The sequence below is a fragment of the Protobothrops mucrosquamatus genome, unplaced genomic scaffold (assembly GCF_001527695.2).
Source record: "Protobothrops mucrosquamatus isolate PMUCROS unplaced genomic scaffold, P.Mucros_1.0 scaffold1414, whole genome shotgun sequence".
NCBI lineage: Eukaryota > Metazoa > Chordata > Lepidosauria > Squamata > Viperidae > Protobothrops > Protobothrops mucrosquamatus.
The window spans coordinates 273,879-293,424 of NW_015387599.1; the positions used below are offsets into that span (position 1 = coordinate 273,879).

Sequence of the window (19,546 nt, forward strand, 5' to 3'; positions counted from 1 at the left end):
TTTTCAAGTGTCTTCTCACTTCCTTCCTGTTGTCTGTATTTATTTCAAAATAAAAATCCCATGCTGAAAACCAAAACAAATAAAAAGAGAGACAAATTCCTGTAAAGGTTTCCTGCCTAGAAAAGAAACTAGGGTGGTACAATTGAAACCAGAAGTGAATAACATACTTGCTGGAATTAGATTTTAACACAGTTTTGAATCGCTGCTCAGACATTTATTTCAACTGTTAATAGGAATCTAAAGAGGAAGCCTCGTCAAGATGTTTAAGCCAAATGGACTTAGTTTACTGTGTCTCCTTAGTCTTCATCAGGTAAGTGGCAAAAAGCTTTCATTTCCCTTTAATGGAGCTGATTCTGAATGCACTGGAAAAAAAGTTGGTTTTTTTGGCAATTATTGACACGGGGAAAATAGTACATAGCTTGCTTTTTTTAAAGGAATGTTTATAATCTAAATATGACAAATTATTTCAGTTTCCCTCAATCACAAATGACGATACTGTCTCTTGCTGACCTTATCAACCTAGGGAAATCACCTTAGCATTTCTTTGGAATTATTTGTGTGGGTATATTCATTGCAATTTTATTTCTTGTTTTTTGGTTCATGTAGCTTTCCCCATAAATGTCTCTTGTTAGGATTTACATTCTCTAATATGTAAAATTTTGTATCCCTTGTTACAGTATATAAATAGCAGCATATACAAGTTGAATAATGGCAATAACCTAGAATGCAAATTCAACTATCTAACATTCTGCATTGAAATTTTGAACGTTGCTTTAATTTATTTCTGATTTTCATTTGTTATATGCAAGTTTCACTTTTCTTAAAACAGGTGGGAGTTAGTGTTTAGCATTTAGACTGTGTCTAAATTACTGGTACCACTTATGGCCGTAGAAGCATTACCTCTTTTTGTCCTTTTTTAATGGAATCCAACTATTTGAAGGGCTGCCTGGTCCATGTCTGCTTTTAAAATAAAGAACCATAAGCAAAGAGAGCAGAAGATATATCATTGACCTTCAAAAATTGGAAAGCAGGCAGGGCAAATAGAGGTCATCTGCTCACAGACTATCCATTATGCTGAGATGCATGATACATTTCTAATTTATATTAATTCTAAATGTGTATATTTGCCAGAGATGGGCAAGTGTTTTGTTTTTTTAGAAGTTGGAGAGCATTCCAAGACAATCATCCAAAATAGCTCCTACTAATCAGAGTAATTAAGCCACTCTAATGAATGGGCAACTGGGTTGGGTATGATAGTTCACTATGTTGGAATGTATCACTTTCTGGATCTTCTGAATCTTAGAAATACAAATAGGAGTTCCCAAACTTTTGGGTATTGATGAATAAACTTGGAGAACTGTGAACATATTGTGGGGACTTTTACAAAATGGTTGTCAGCTTGAATATTTTCCTTTTTTTCTGGACAAGTAGTAGCTGACACAAATCATTGGGCTGTAGCCCCCCAACATTACTTTTCTAAGAAAATCTATGGAGTTCATGTGGGGCCTAGATACAATCTTGGAAATAAAAATCATCCTATGCCTATGGCCAATCATTTTGCTTTTTTACTATGCCAATTTCTAATGAAAAATCAAAGAAGTTAATTTTGTTTAAAGTCTGGTGAGACAGGGAGTTTGGCAGGCACAATGGGAGTCTCTGTCGGCACACTGCTAGACATTGGATCAGGTTAAGCACCCATTTAATCCTTTTTTTGAAATGTTTGCAACCTGTAACAGCACCTATATGACCATAATGCAGGAGAGAGGTATGTGGTGGGTCCTGTCAGCCAGAGGATTTTGGGGGAAAAGCCTTTTCTGCTGTGGCTGCCACCCTGTGGAATATCAATATCATGAGGCTGGCCCCCAACCCTATTTTGGCCTTCTGAAAGGCCCTTTGTCAACTAGCTTGGGAACCCAACATAGAGTGAAGTGTGCTAGATGCCGATATGATAAATTCACTGCACTCTTTTCTATATTTTACTGTCATTTTTTAAAAATTAAATTAGTTGTTGGCTGTTAAAGTACTTTGATGGCTTTATTATATATGCCACCAGAGTCACTATGTAAGATGGGCAGCTTATAAATGTGATAGATAAAGTTCTCTTTTAGGAATAGGTAATTACAGGAATGATGTTTCTAAATATTTAGGTTCCATTTATTCTGTTAGGTTTAGTAGTAGTCATCGGGGACAGAAGTTTTGCCTGACATGTTTAACTTCTTGAAGATTTAATGATTGTTGCAATAGGTCAAGCTTTCAAAATGCCTGGGTAAAGCACAGAGAGTTAGATTGGACAAGGTTACCCGTCTAAGAAAGCAGAATGAGTTCTGTTTCTTCTCTACTTGGTAGGACTCCTGATTCTTATTTCTATGACTCCCAGCCCTTTGAAAGCAACAAAATGCTCTGTCCCCAAGCTTACTTAGGTAGCATTGTATACATGTTGCTGTGGTTGAAATTTGAAGGAAGCCAAAATAGTACTTTCTGCATGCAAAGTGGAAAGTATCAGGCAACAGATTTGAAGATTCTTGATGTTTGCAGAAATATAGATAAATAAACAATTAGAAAAGAGAAAGGATGGTTGCAAGAACAGAAAACAATAGAGGTATACTGTTGGTATAAATTAGCTTCAGGTTCTTTTCATTTAGCATCTAATTCTTATTTCTTTGGGTTGCTATTTGTTACACCATCTCTGTGTTTTGCCTAACGTTGTTGACTACAAAATAAAATAGCATGAAGGGCATGTATACCTATACTATCAAAAAAAGACTTCTGTTTTCTGTATCCACAGAAATCTGAGTTATAACTGCAAGAAGGATGGGTACTATATACCATGCTTTGAGTGGGGGTTCCATGGTATTGCTCCTTAAAGCATCTATATATACCCATCATACAACTCAATTTTGTGGTAAGTAAGTGCAAAAGGCAGAAATGGTATAATAAGTAGTAAGCCAAAGAAGTTAGGAACAAAATATAAAAAGGGACATATAGCTAAATCTAACATATCTTATCAACACCATTCAGTATACCGTATTTCTATATTGTACATTTCCATCTTTGCAAATCATTTTTGTATTCACACATCTGTGCATTGCTTCATACATTGCCCTACCCCTAACACTCAAAAAGAAAGAGGTAAAATATTTATAGAACAAAATGTGTTCTATTCATACCATGAATTAATGAGGATACAATCATATAATAAATATATGTAGGAATAGTATCTCCATCCACTCAAATTTTTTGGTCTTCTCTTTCTTACTTGATCAATTTATTTAAACTTACTGCTCCTTCCCCATCTCAACATATGTTTTTCATACTGGTGATTCTCTTGAATTCAATTCATATTCATTCAATACCGATCCTATCTCTTCTTGTTTCACCATCTCCATCTTTTGGAAGGTTAGTATGGCAGGAGAAATTTATTACTTCAGGCTACACAATCTGTTAGTTAAAAAATCCTGGAGCCTTGATTCAAGAGGCAAAAAGCTCTAATAATAAAAAGTTGACTCTAGAAAAGTGAACATTTTTTTGCCTTTAACCTTTTGGATGACAATAGCACTTTCTCAAGAAACCCTAAGGTTTTGTGGTATACAATTTAAAAACCTTGACAAAAGCATAAACAACCTGCCCCTTAGATGATAAAGATTGTGCACACTTCCTGTATTATAAATCAGGCATGTCAAACTCGTGACGTATTGAGACTTTTCCCCCATTGCTGGAAATGGGGTGGGCACAGTTTCGGCGTGATGCATCTGGCCTGTGGGCCGGCAGTTTGACCTGCCTGTTATAGATGAAGATTACCTTCAATTTTTTTTTTATACTGAGCTTTTGCCTTGGACACATGATATGGAAGCCTCTGTCATAATGGCTAATTTCCCTCTAACATCAGATATCATACAGGAATAGGTCACTTATAGTTCAAATACTTTGAATCAAAAGTGCAACAGATCCCCTCCAACTTTGCCTTTTCTGTTATTCTGGAATTCTGCTGTAGGTCACAATCACCACCTGAATTAGAGCTTTTGTGCAGCAGTTTTCAATAAATGAAACACAGGTAGAAACTAGAAGGAACCGCACTTTATTGTTCCTATGCTACATTATGATTCATATTTTATAGCTCACATAAAACTATTCCAACAGACTAGGAAGGGTTGACACAATGATATATAATTTAATCTTTGATCCTTGGAATACGTTAAAGACTTTGATCTTTCTAAATAGTTATATCTCCCCATAAAGTACAACAAAGGAGATTTATTTTCTGCATTACAGCCTTGAGCTACTTATTTCTTGTGTGTAAACTGGGTGGAAATGAAACTGCTTTAAGAATTCTGGATTTCAGCTCCTTTTTCCACTTTGTCCTTGTGCCTGGACATTTCTTGGAGCCTTGATTAGAAGTTTCCAGAGGTTTTTTTTTTTTACTCTTCTTGGATTGGTTAGAAAAAAAAATACCACTCTTTTATCATTTTTCCTATTAGGGTTAGAAGAGGAAAGTGGCAGAGCATTTGTCAATTCCACATGGTTAAAAGAAACACTGTTTATCAGAGAACTTATTTTTTAAATGCTAGTTTTTACCTTTTCACTAATCAAATTGTAATAAACATACAAACCAAGTAAGTAAGGCTGAATTAGGCAATGACCACTGACTAGACAGGAAACAGGGAGAAAACAGAACAACTTAATTCATTTTTTGCATCTGTCTTTACATGAAAAGAAAAAAACAATCCAACCTATCAAAAAATATATACTGTAAAATGCAGATTAGGAACACAAGTCAAAATAAGCAAGAAAATGGTAAGAGAACACCTATCCTCTCTAGATGAGTTCAAATAACCAAGACCAGATGGATTACACCCCCAATGTTCTGAAGAAACTGGCAGAAGTGATCTCAGAACCACTGAACCATATCTTTCAAAAATCCTGGAGCATTGGGAACTACCAGATGACTTGAAAAGGGCTGATGTAGTTTCCATCTTTAAAAAGGGGGGAACAAAATGGATCCAGGAAACTACAGGCCTATCAACATGACATCAATACCTGGGAAGATTCTGGAAAAGATAATCAAGCAACCAATTTGCAAACACCTAGAGGCAAACAAAGTCATAACCAGAAGCCAACATGAGTTTGTCAAAAACAGATCATGCCAGACAAATCTTATTGCATTCTTTGACTATATGGCAAAATTAGTGGACCAGTGAAATGCTGTGCATATAATTTATTTGGACTTCAGTAAGGCATTTGATAAAGTAGACTACAACCTACTACTTCATAAGATAGAAAAATGTGGGTGACACAGAATCACCAATGGATGGATTTGTAATTGGCTGATTAACCATACTCAACACGTATCTCTTAATGCCACTGAATTTATATGGAGGCAAGTATGCAGTGGGGTAACCCAAAGCTCTGTCTTAGGCCCTGTACTCTTCAATATCTTCTGCAATGATTAGACGAGAGGATAGAAAGGAAACTCAACAAATCTGCAGATTACACCAAGCTGGCAGGAATAGCCAACACTTCAGAAGAAAGGTCCAAAATCCAGAAGGATCTCAACAGACTTGAACATTGGCCTTATCTAAAAAAATGAAATTCAGTGGTGAGAAAAGTTAAATTCTATATTTAGGCAAGAAAAATCAAATGCACAGATATAAAATAGTAGTAACTGTGGGAGAGATCTTGGAGTCCTAGTGGACAATTACTTAAAAATATGAGCTAGCAATGTGTGTAGCTTCCAAAAAAGCCAACATATTAATAGAGGCATAGAATCAAGATCACATGAAATGTTAGTACCACTTTTTAATAACTTGGTAAGACCATACTTGGTATCACAATATAAAAAAGATTGAGTAAGAAAGAGTACAGAGTACAGAGAAGAGCAACAAAGTTGATTAGGGGACTGGAGGATAAAACATATGAAGAACAGCTGCAGGAATTGGGCATGTCTAATTTAATGAAAAGTAGGACTAGGGATGACATGATAGCAGTGTTTCAATATCTAAGGTTCTGCCACAAAGAAGAAAGGGTCCAGCTATTCTCCAAAACACCTGAAGGCAGATAGGAAGCAATGGATGCAAACTAATCAAGACAAACTAAGGATAAATTTCTTGACAGCTAGAACAATTAATCAGTGGAACAACTTGCCTTCAGAAGTTGTGGGTGCTCTAACACTGGAGATTTTTAAGAAGAGATTGAACAACCATTTTTTCTGAAATGGTATAGGGTTTCCTGCTTGATTAGATGGTTGGATTAGAAGACCTCCAAGATCCCTTCCAACTTTGCCTTTTCTGTTATTCTGGAATTCTGCTGTAGGTCACAATCACCACCTGGATTAGAGGCACTTGCCAACAATGAAACGAAGTGCACCAGCTAGCTTGTGAACCAGGCACCACATGAGCTGGCACAAGACAGAAAACATTATTTCAATGGGTAGCAAGAAAAGGCAGACAGAAGTTATTTGTTGATCAGGGTTGTGTAGGGGACCACATTAAGAAGTATGAGTGGCCCATATTAGTACTAGGGCAAGCTAGTCACAATGATCAGCCCAGGGAGAAAATCTTTTGAAATATAGCAGTAAAAGTGAACTTTATACAGTAGACTTGAGCCTTTTTGTCCATTCTTAACACAAGTGCCAACACGTTATTAGGATTTTTGTGATAAATGATGCTTTCTTTTAAAAAAAGCAATTATATCCCAGTTGTTGAGAGTGGGTTTGTTTGGTGAAAACATTAATCTCCCAAGTAATTGTGAAATGCAAGCTTCAACTTCTGTACGTTAGAAACATTAATCTTGCTGTTACAATGAATAGCTTACTTTTCATACTTATCTTGTAGAAGATCTTTCTAGGACAACAGCTAAGAGACGTATTTTTGTGAAATCCAAATAACTTTAATATATACATTTTCACAGATAAGTTTAAGTGAACAGATGTTTTGTTTTATTGACAATCCTCTATCTCTAAAGGTAGATCAGAGTTCTAGGAATATTTTTAATTGGTTCTACAGCCTGAAACAAATCAAAAAGCCCTGAGCTAGAGTATACAAATTAGATTTGTCAAAGGTGAGAAATTAGACCGATTAAACCTAGGATCAGCTATTGGAGATTTATCTTGGGAAAACATCCCATTTCCCCCACTCCTACAGTGAGATCCTTTCGTCATGGATTCAAACAATAGCTTGCTTCCAAAGCAGAATTAAAGAATCATTTACCCTGAAACGTAACCTGAACATTGAAAATATGGAGAATTGGAGTGTAGAAACAAAAGGGAGTTTGAGGTAATCTAGACAGAAAACCAAAACAAAGAATACAAGAACTTAAATTCTGAGATGCTTTCTCCTCCCCATTCCTCCTTTGGACTCAGATTTTATTTATCAGATGGGAAGATGGGAAATACGTTTTTCTTTTCATTAGATTCAGATGAATGGAATGTGTTTAAAACTGATTATGAAAGGGAAGAAAAAATGCAGGCCATTCTCTCATTTCTTTCATGCTAGCAGAAGTCCAATAGGTGTTTAGCTCTTTCAATGTCTCCAATGTGGAAGCTTACTGAATCATGGAATCACAGAAAATATGGATTGGCAGGACATTTAGGCCATTGAGTTTAACTGCAAGCTCTGTACAGCAATTCAGTAAACCAGGGGTCCCCATCCCTCGGTCTGCAGACCGCTACCGGTCTTCAGTCCATTGGAAACTGGGCCATGCAAGTGGCAGGTGACTGCGCAAAGTTCCATTTGCTCATGTGCAGGATTAAATTGTGCGTGGGAAACTATCCTCTGCCCCTGTCACCACCACCCACTGCTGCCACTGCCGGTCCATGGAACCAGAAAGATTGGGGTCTGCTGCACTAAACCGTCCCCATAGAAGTCTCTCCACTTCCACTTGAAAACATCTATAGAGAGATATCCCACTAATATTCTTGTCAGGCTGTCCCATCTCTTCATAACTCTTAACCAAGACATTATTCCTAAGAGGTAGTCTGAGTCTCCTGAAGTTCATCAGTTGGTCTTTGTCCTGCCCTCAGTTTTAGTAGAGAAGATGCCTCTCCCCTCTGGCATGGGACAATACTGTGGATATTGGTAGTTATGATCTCATATCCAGATCCTTTAATCATTTGTTATCTAAATAGCAGAAATCTTGCTCCGGCGTGTTCATACCCCTTTCTAGGTGTGGTTCTCAGAATGGTATGCAGTATAGTACTCCCTGTTCAAAGGGCAACTTTTTCTTATATCTTCCCGACTTGGGAAAGAAGCTCTAGAAGAAGGAAGAAATGTACTGATAAAAAGTGCCATAATAAAGAGGAAAGTACTGTTTGCATTAGTACAGCTAAAGACAATTTATGTCTGTCTTAATCATGGGCTGGGGACAAATTAAAGGTGATGTCATGGGATCATGCTCCCCTCCCCCCCAAAAAAAGATGTTGGCAGGACATGTCTATGCTGTAGGTAGATTCAAGAAGAGGCTCTAAATTATGCATGAATCTGGAATTTTAATCAGATTCTAACATGGGAATAAAAGCTGTGGATCAAGATTATGTATATACTGTATATACCTATGGGACTTATATGCCACCAAACTCATACAATGACTCTAGATGATTTACAATAATCCATACAACATAATTAAAACATACCAAACATCCTCACAGTTCAACTCTCCCATCCCATCCCAATGCTAGAGGAAAGAGCTAGGTCAGTGATGGTGAACCTTTTAGAGACCGAGTGCCCAAAAACCGCTCTGCCCCCCAGCCCTGCCCCGCTCCGCCCCCTAACCCTACCCCACTTCCACTCTGCCCCTCCCCTCCCCACTCTGCCCCAACCCCACCTGCCCACAGGGCCACCCACCGCCTCCATGGCCCTCTGCAGCAGATCGCCCAGGTGGCCCTACAGTCCCTCAGACCGCACCCCGCAGTATCATCTGTGTGTGATAAGGGCAGCCCCTGCTGCCCAGCTGCCATGACCTCGGCTGTGCTGCTCTGCACCCGCAAGTGACTCTCCTCGGGGGGGCTGCTGGTGAGTGAGAAGGGGGCCGCGGGGGAGGTGGGACTAGGGCAATGGTGCATGTGCCCATAGAGAGGGCTCTGAGTGCCACCTCTGGCACGCGTGCCATAGGTTCGCCACCACTGAGCTAGGTCTTCACCGCCCTCTATGGCTAATAGGATAGGAGTCTTCTAATCTTTGGTGGGAGGCTGATGCAAAGATCTGGCTCTGAGAATGCCTGCCACCAAGATCCCATCAAAACACAATAGGGAGAGGACCTGGGGAATACGTACCCTATCTAACCTAGTTGGAATAGCAGATGACTCAGGAAGAGGCAGTCCTGTAGGTAACCTGGCCTTCTCCCATATAGGGCTTTAGAGTGATAACTCTGGTCTACAAGGAGAAAGCCTCGGAAATGAAAGTAGCTTAATTTTTACCAGAATTGGGTCACTAATAAAGGAAAATTAAGTCCTATTAATTGGCTCTAGTTTCCAAGATACAGCTTCAGGTCAAAATTACCATTATATTGCACTTTTGAGATACAAATGTAACCTTGCCACAACTGTAGCAGAAGTTGTCTGCATTGTTTACACAGTTTTGTGGCCTCTTGGCTTCTGAGAGAAAATATCCCACAACTGTTCCTTGGAAATGTTAGGCAATAACACTTTCACAAGCCACCAGATGTAACTGTATGATGTAACTGTATTTTTTCTGACCAAGAAAAAATATACCTTGCAATAAAAGAACAACAAATTATAGTTAGGTAATAATCTTTAGTCTGAAAGTGAAGATAAATTTATACACTTAAATGTGGTACCATTTTCATTGTTCTACCGTACTTTGTCGAGAGGTTACGAGGCATCATGATCATTGGACACCTCCCTCCCTTGTAGGCAAATATACTTGCCTGTGTATAAATCTTTATTGTAAAATATCTTGAAAACTTTAGCCAACCAGTACCTTTATCACATGTTTTCTGATTCATCTAATCAAAATATGTAAGCATTAACACATTTTATCTCGGAGGTAGATAATTTCCCAAAATTTGTAACCAGCACATTGAATTATACCTGGAAAGCAAGCGGCAACCAGTGCAGCTCATTCAGCAGTGGGGTTAGTTGGCACCTAAATCTGCATGTGCAGCTACATTCTAGATCAGTGGTTCTCAACCTTTTTAATGCCGCAACCCCAACCGGTCGTAAGTCGAGGACTAAACCGGTCGTAAATCAAGGACTAAACCGGTCATAAGTCGAGGACTAAACCGGTCGTAAGTCGAGGACTACCCAACCGGTCGTAAGTCGAGGACTTTCCCTGCCAGGGAGCACCGCGCATGCGTGGTTCTGCCCCCTGCGCCGGCCGAGGCGTAGCTGGCAAGCGGCAGAGACGGAGCAGGCCGACCACCAGCTGGCCCAGCCAGAAAAGTAAGGCACCCGCCGGAAAAGGGGGAAAAGGCACCCGCCGGAAAAGTAAGGCGCCGGAAAAGTAAGGCACCCGCCGGAAAAGGGGGAAAAAATGGCGGACAAAAAAATGGTGGACAGCCTTGCTTGGCGACCCCCGTGAAATGGTCGATCGACCCCAAATGGGGTCCCGACCCATAGGTTGAGAACCACTGTTCTAGATCAGGTGCAGCTTCCAGGTGGTCTTCAAGGGCAGCTCCATGAATAGCACATTGCAATAATCCAAATGGGAGATGACTAAAGCATGGGCGATTGAGCATGGCCTTCCAGTCCAGGAAGATGAATGATTTTGTGAGAAAATAAGAGTTGTAGAACTGTATTATTCCAGGTGAAGTGTCTGCATAATAGTTCTGCTTATTCATAATAACCAACATTATTTTGTGAGAAACTGATAACTATGTATTCTGAATAAAATATATGTTAAGATTGAAGCAACAACAGTTAGGAGATGTCACTGGTTTTTTTATGTTTCCATTCTTAATTACACCTTGTAGGAATTAAGATTTATTACTGTTGTTGAAATAATGCAATATAATGTTGAAACAATAGTAGATATACACATATAAAACTGATTTAGGGCTAAAGGAACCCCCTTACACAACCCTCAATAATTTAAATACAGATGACCTGTTTGCAGATAATGTACTCAAACTATATTTTTTCAATTTCACTATTAATGCTTCAAAGTTAAAGTCAAACTTACGTTTTGAATCTGATTTCACCTCCTCAATTTTTGGAATTTAACTGGAAATATTTTAGACTCTTGATTATTTTGATTTTTAGAAGCTTCTGCCAGAATTCATCGTGTTCAGTATAAACGTAAAATGCTAAGCATTCTTGCCTGTTATCTGCTGAATCTTTTGGAAATAAAATTTATTCCCCATCCTTAAGAAAGTACTGCTATTCCCTCTATTATATTTTCAAAGAATGAGCCTGCTTTAGCAAATATATCATACTTCCTTGCAATCAATTAATATGGAAAATATGAATAAACCCTGTCTCTTCTTGTCCTTGCAGGTTGCTTGCCTTCTTGAAGATAATGGACCTTTGGAGAACAAAGTATTTTATGTTGAAGAGGGTAAAGTGGGATCACATTATTTATACAGGGTAATGTGAAATACTGACTCTTCCCTTTCTTTGGAACAAATCTGAAAAATGATTGAAGGTGTAGGAAGAGGAAATAAATCATGCTGCCTCTTTTAAAACAGAACAAAAACAAGAATAGAAAAGAGGAGAGGGGCTTTGATTTACATAAGAAAAAAAAATGGTATTCTGAGTTTCTTCTTTTTCTTCATACCAGTTTAAATTTCAACCCCCTACCTACAGTGTGAGGCTGACCGGTGAAACAAGTTATCTCATAGAGATCACACCACATGATGGAGTCCTGATTGTCAAGGGGCCTCTAAACTGGGAAATAAAACCACAATATAGATTACAGGTAAACCAAAAATGACATTAAATGTTCTGTTTTTTCCCCCAAAGTTTGAGTGAAGGCTTCTAAAATGAAAATAATAATAATTAAAAGCAAAACAAAACCGGTAACTGTCTTCTAGTCTAGTGCTTATGTTTGTATGAAAGAATGGATGGATGGATGGGTTGATAATTTAGTCGATTTTTAATCTGGTAATTCAGGACAGGATGACCAATGTATTAAAAAAATAGTAAGAACAGAAAATATAGCACAATATGCCACAATTGGGAAGAGAAATACAATTAAAATAAAACTCACCATTCATGTATAACATTTTAACATCTCAGAACCTAAATTTATCAACGATCATTAACCATATCAACATGCAAAATAATATTACCCCTTTCAGAACCATGGTGTTCATAGTAGGAGTGGATATTAGTTGTAGGAAACTGACAATTTTAAAAGCTTTCTTTAGGCTTTCAGGCAGAGTACATAACAACAATAGAGTAATTATATTGTAAAAGACAAGACTGAAAACTTTGCTCATCCTTGCAGTATTTTGAGGGCTTGCCCCCCCCCCCAGTAAAATAGGTTTGTTGAATGTTATTATTGCTACCTCTATTGCTACCTTGAATTGTAATATTAGTTTATGCAAATTAGCTTAAATCTAGCCTCAGTTCTCTCTGAGTCACACATTTATTCAGATTTGGACAAAGGAGAGTCCTCCTATAAAGCTGGAAAACCCCCAAATGATTTATTCAACATGCCTTTATACTTTAGTTTAGTTGATTATACAAGAAGGAAATACAGCTGTTTGCACAAAAGTAAATAAAAAGCAGAAGTTGTTACAATGTCATTGCTCACCAAGTAAAAAGAGACATACTGTATTTAGCAAGCTTTTTGCTCCCTGTCTGTAGTTTCCTGTCATACCTTCCCTGAGCTATGGACAGGTACATGTTATTATAACTCCTTTATTCTCTTTAATTCAGCCATTTCAATGCTTGATCCTCTTCATCTTGATCAACAAGTTTCAGATCAGTGATACAGTACTGTAATCTATTGTTTTGTTTTGATTTGTTGTTCTCCTGTTTTCATCCCAAAAATAATATCCATTATTACTTCTTCAACTTTCCTTAACATACAGGCATTTTATAAAAAATGTTGTGTGAAAACTTTAGCACTAATTTCCTTGAGGTTATTTCTTACGTACATTTTCCTGGCACAGGGAATCTTATACAAATCAACATTCTGGTTTGTACTGATTTTATTCCAAACCCGTGAACTTACGTATATACTTTATTTTGTTTGTTGCTTATGCAGAAACAGAGCCTGTTTTGAAGGATCATTCACAACCTCTCTTTCATAAATATACAGTATACAGATGATTTACTACATCTTTAACCATCACTAGTTAATTATTCCCCATACTGGCTAGTGAATTCTGGGAGTTGCAGTCCCAGAATTAAAATCCCCAAAATTGAGAAACAATCATGTAAGCAGTAGCATTGCCGTATTATCTGCAACACTTACAATTATGTTGTAGCTAATAGCTGACTAACTCAGGAGTGTTTATTCTGGCCTTGTGAGATTCATTAGACCCCAGCTTCCATCATTTTGAGCCATACTGATTGGGAATGATGGGAATTGTTGGCTGACACTTCATGAAGGCATGTGGCTGGGAAACCTGGCAAGCCAATTCAAACAGGAAGGAGACAATGTATTGTTTTATGGACATGTTTTGTTTTAATATTGTTTTTCTCCACCTCTCTCTCAATTTAGTTGGAAGGTCTAAATCAAAATGGTAATAGGGTGCAAGGACCCTATTCTGTCATCATAAATGTTGTGGATATCAATGACAATGCACCCCAATTTAATCAATCAGTCTACTCTGGCGAAGTTAGACAACACTCCCTACCAGGTATTTGTTTCCATATTTACTTTGAGCTTCACGAAATGTTAAATATTAAACACAAAACTGAATATAATATATTGTATTTCCAAGCAACCATGGGAGACTATAACAAACAGGTCAAGTTCCTGAAAAACATACAGAGCTATTTTTGAAGAGGCTAGCCATTTTGATGATCCAAATTTAATATGCATCCTGGATGCTTCTTTATTGGGCATACCTTTAAAGACAAAGCACCAGATAAAATTGGATGGCATGTTTTTCTCCTAAATTTGTTTAACTATTTCAGGGATCTAGGTGAAACCCCAAAGATGCCTTTGCAGCTTTGACTGAAGAGCTATAGTACTATTCCAAGTTCCTCCCAAGCAGACTTAATTCAATCTTTGCTAAACCACTTTTCTTCTTGTCCACTTTTGGGTTTGTTGAAATGTTAGGCTGAAGAAGCAGATGGGAAAAATGGCTAAAAGTTGTAATAGTTGACATGTAAAGGATATAACATTATTAAAAGAAAGGAATGTTCCCAAGGTCTTACAAATCAAAAGTTAGCCATGTGAAAAAGATACACCCCCCCCTTAAAATACTAAAATATCTAAAGGCAATCCTGACCTGGAGGGTTTTTTTCTTGATGTTTCTAACTAAAAAAATTATGCTTAAGGGTGTTCCGTTTATTGGTATGAATGTTGATAGTGATTCTCCTTTGGGGCTAAGCAAGACTTTCCATTTCCAAACTGTGTTTATTTTCTTTTTTAAAAACACACACACAGGAAAGCCTTTCATGTATGTTGCTGCTTTTGATCTCGATGATCCCAACACCTTACATTCAAAGCTCAGCTATAGTATCCTTCAACAATTCCCCAGCCTTGCGGGCACTGAGATGTATTTTCAGATTGACAATGTTACAGGAGCAATTTCTACAACTCTTGCTGGTAGGTGATTTTTTTTTTCATAGTGATACCTCGAATGTATAATGAAATACGGCACTCATTTATACATAATATGACAGTTATAAAAATATAGACATATAAATATATTAAAAATATATACATATCTGAATAATATTTGCATTAGACAAGTATATATAGAATTGTTACTGTGTATTATAATGATATATATTATGTATTTTTTATGAGATTTCTTGCACCTTTTCATTAGAGTGCTTTTTGTGTACTGTTTTCTTTTCTTTGACAATTGTATGCATCTCTATCACTATTAACTTTGTGTCAATAAAATGTAAATATAAATTTAAAAATATGAAAATAATTAAGTCTTGTACAGTTTAGCCTAGACTTCACTGGTAGCATATGGCCATGTCAAAGTCAATAGTCTATCATATCTCTAAATCTAATTTTCCCACATTTGGGAAACATGTGCCATTTCCAAATGGATTCTAAATCCCCAAGGAAAACAATCCCAGAAGGTTTACCCCCCCCCAAATGTAGAATGGGGTCCCAATGTTTTACTAGCTATGTAGGGCTTGATGTACGTATGTGAAAGATACATAAACAAACCATTACATAACATCTGGCTCCAATACTGTTGCTGGGCAGATGTGATGTAACCTCTGAGAAAACTAACTATGACTGGCAACACTGGAAGCTTAGCAAAAGCACCAATATTCTAACAAATGCAAAATATTTATGCAAACTGAAGAGAAACCAGAGTTTCTCCCACAAAAGATCCATCTCTAAAAACCTCCACAATCATACAGGCAAAACCCGCAGATAAACGAAGCAGAAATAGATTCCTGTGCTGTTATGTGCTAAAGTGTTTTCTGTAGCTGCTTGGTATTTGGGATCCTCGGTAGACTTTGGCAGAAGAGATGAAAAGAAAAAAAACCCTAGGAATTGATTAATTACCTGTAAAACTCATTTTCACATATCTGTGTTTGCAAACCAGGGTTACAGCAGAATTTGCCATTATTCAGGAGCATAAATTTTATGATAGCAAGCAAATTTTATGAGAAGATAAGTGATGGGGTTATTGCTAAAGAAACAGAGTTGTAATTGTCTCAGAATGTCAGTGAAGGAATGAGTACATGTTTTCAAGTTTTATTCTCTGTTATATTTTCAGGAACAAAATTCTTAGATCCAGCAGTACAGAATACATTTATCCTCGCAGTGACAGTAAATGACATGGCAGGACAGCTAAATTCTTTTGCCACCAATACTGATGTGAAGGTCACTGTGTTGAAAAACTTTTGGAAATCTCCTCCAGTAATATTGCTCCAGGAAAACTCGACAAAGCCACACCCCATGAAAATCACTCAAGTAAGTTCATAAATTATCAGGCAACTCACCATCAATGATTAAAGACACAACCTTTGATTTCCACCATGTACGGTACAATTGGGCCATTCAGCAAATTCACTTCTCCATAACATCCAACTAAGTACAGTAATTCTGGTGTAGCATGTAACTATGACTTTGGATAATTAGAATGATTTCCTTGAGAAAAATTATAGAAAGAAAGAATGGAACCCACGACTGTAGCAATTTTATATTGCAATCTAATTTAATTGGCAGGAGATTCCCTAGCGAGAAAAGAAGTATTTCCTTTTGCTTCACAATATGGCAATAGACATAATGGACTTGGTTAGTTTTTATAAAGAAGACAGAAATATTGCTAGAGATAAAAATGATAATGCCATATGTAACTGAAAAAATGTGGTTATCATGTTGGGTGATATTTTGAATGTTTGATGTCCAGAAGCGTTTGAAGTATTTGTGAGTAGTAGAAAAATGAATGCTGAAAGTTAATCTTTGACCTAAAATATTATCGCCAGATAATAGAAATCTTTATTGAATCTTTAGAATCTAAAAAGCAAATCCCAAAGATGCTTTTTCATGAGGCAAGTGGACTTTCTTGCTTTTCTTTGAAGACATTTCGCTTCTCATCCAAGAAGCTTCTTCAGCTCTGAGCTGAAGAGTTGAAGAAGCTTCTTGGATGAAAAGCGAAACGTCTTCAAAGAAAAACAAGAAAGTCCAGTTGCCCTGATTTAAGACAACAACTGAGCCCAAAATTTCTGTTGCTAAGTGAAACATTTGTTAAGTGAGTTTTGCCCCATTTTACAACATTTCTTGCCACAGTTGTTAAGTGAATCACTGCAATTCTTAAGTTAGTAACCTGGCTGTTAAGTGAATCTGGCTTCCCCATTGACTTTGCTTGTGAGAAGTTGCAAAAGGTGATCACATGACCCTGGGACACTGCAACCCTCATAAATATGAACCAGTTGCTAAGCATCTGAATTTTGATCACATGAACAAGGAGATGCTGTAAAGGTCGTAACTGTTGAAAACGGACATAAGTCACATTTTCCAGTGCCATTGTAAGTTTGAATGGTCACTAAACGAACTGTTATGAGTCAAGGGCTACCTGTAATGATCAAGGTAAATTGGCACCAGTCAAGAGTCAATGGACTTCAAGGAGGGCTGGGACTTAGATCTCTTACGGAGACATAGTGACTCCAACTGATGATGCATTTGACCCCACCCTCCGGCTCAGCCTGGTCATTTCTTATATCCATCCAGAATATCAACATGCACAAATCTTTGATTTTCCCAGAACTCTTCAATAGGCAAGAAGTTACAAAAAGCAACAGAAGAGGATAATGCAAGAGAGCAAAAAATGTAGGCCAAATATTTCAACTACAAGATACCATTCTGGATTCTTTCCAATCGTTTTGAGCATTTTATAGATCTGTCATTTCTTTTTCAAATAACTGCTTGATAGTCTTTGGTTAATAATGGCAATTGGGATTGGAATTATTATTATTATTAAATTTATTTGCCACCCATCTTGTTTTGAAGCAACTCTGGGCAGCTTATATTATAAAGAAATTGGCATTTGCTAAGTAGCATGTTGGAAAGCACGATGTCACACAATTGCACTGCTTAGCGATGGCAATTCTGGTAGTCCCAAGTTGCATTAGAAAGAGAATTTTTTTTTTAAAAAAAGCCCCATATTTCAGGTCAAAATTTTTCATTTGTATACTTGTTGTTTACTCTTACATTGTAATATTAGGTACAATGGAATGATCCACATGCAACATATGAACTTCAAAGCAAAGACAAGTCTTCTATTGAACTCCCATTTATAGTTGATCACAATGGAACAGTTTATGTAACTAAACCGTTAGACAGAGAAGAGAAAGACTATGTAAGTACATGGAAAAGGATAGCAGATATGTTTTAAAATATGGGGAAAACTAAACTAGAGTGACTTTCAGGTGGTTTTATATTTGCATTTCATTATCAGCATTGCATTCTATATTAGTTTTTTTGTTTAATTAATTATTGTTTATTCAGTTTATTAGGCTAGATTCCAACATTTCAAATAAATTACGTTGTTCTTGAGTAGGTTTTATATGAGATGGGGAAAAACTCTGATAATACAGTTTGCCCTACTATTCCTTAAGCCTATATTAACTATTTCTGCAGTTCTTAATTATATAATTTTAATTATATATCCTATTTCAGTATTCATTCTATATCTTTGCAAATGATGAAGAAGGAGACAAGCTGGCCTACCCAATCACTATTTCAGTCCAAGTTGTAGACATCAATGACAACCCCCCTGTGTGTGACAAAGCTTTGTCTAAATTTGAAGTTCAAGAAAATGAGGGCGTAGGTAAGAAATACTGCATTTAATATACTGTATGGGTAAAAATAATTTAAGGCAAAGCTTCTTTGTAAGGTAAATGAGTATAAAATTTATTATCACCATATCACTTCTTATGAGTTGGAAGTTCTAATAGAAGGGAATATTTGTAGCTTAGGGTTGAACAGTGACATCCTTGGTGCTTTCTGAGGTAGGCTGTTTACTTGCACATGCTTTCACTACCCAGTTAGATAGCATCATCAACATTCGCACATCTGAAAGCAAACAACTCAGCTCAGAGAGCACCAAGAACTCTACAGTATGAGCTACTTACACAGAGGTGCTATTGTATATTTTAGGTGTTGAGAATAAAATCTGCACACTTCAAATGAGACGGCTCCTAGTCTCATCCTATCAGAGAATTAATTAGTGCTTGGTTCCCATGCTTAGGGTCTGGCTGGCTTAGACAGAATAAATAACCTACCTTCTTCTGCCCCCTCAGGCACTACCTTCACCATACTAAACAACCAGTCCTAGCCTAATAGATCAGGTATGAAAGAAGATGGACAGACCTTTGTGTCTGTATCTCTGAGAAGAACAGCTATGTAGAATTTTTTCGGCTTTCCAAAATTGCATGGATACATCCATGTAAGGATGCCATGTCTTAATGGGATAGGCTAATTCAGTGATGGCGAACCTTTTAGAGACCGAGTGCCCAAATTGGAAACAAAAACCCACTTATGTATCATCGGGTGCCGGGTGGGCATGGCCCATTGGGTGGGCATGGCTTCGGTGGTAACGGCAGACTGGATGGGATTAAAAAGTTCAATCAATCAATTCCAACTTTGCGAGATCTTTTTTTTCCCCGTGAGAAGTTGAAATTGATTGAACTTTTTTTTTTGCACACAGCGGCGGAGGCCTAAACCGAAAAGGTTTTATAAAACCCAGCTGAAGGCCTAAGACTAGGGCGAGGGTGCACATGCCCACAAAGAGGGCTCTGCGTGCCACCTGTGGCACGTGTGCCATAGGTTCGCCACCATGGGGCTAGTTTATGGCTTAGTCTCTCGAGAGCAACCAGTTAATATGAGTAAGTGATAGCATGATGTATGAAATGTGCTCATTGCAATCTATTCATCAAAGTATTTCATTTCATTTTATTCAATTTGTATCCCGCCCTTCTCCCGAAGGACTCAGGGCGGCT

The 19,546-nt window shown here is 37.5% G+C and overlaps 1 protein-coding gene across 1 annotated transcript in view; it reads left to right on the plus strand.

Annotated features, from left to right (window-relative positions):
* The first annotated feature begins 259 nt into the window (after positions 1-259).
* The window catches only part of CDH17 (cadherin 17), a 33,481-nt gene continuing 14,194 nt past the window's right edge, over positions 260-19,546 (plus strand). Inside the window, exons 1-8 of the mRNA XM_015821861.1 lie at positions 260-310; positions 11,444-11,533; positions 11,727-11,864; positions 13,620-13,758; positions 14,514-14,675; positions 15,820-16,016; positions 17,770-17,904; positions 18,225-18,375. Coding sequence (XP_015677347.1) covers positions 260-310; positions 11,444-11,533; positions 11,727-11,864; positions 13,620-13,758; positions 14,514-14,675; positions 15,820-16,016; positions 17,770-17,904; positions 18,225-18,375 — 1,063 coding nt within the window. The remainder of the gene's footprint in view (positions 311-11,443; positions 11,534-11,726; positions 11,865-13,619; positions 13,759-14,513; positions 14,676-15,819; positions 16,017-17,769; positions 17,905-18,224; positions 18,376-19,546) is intronic.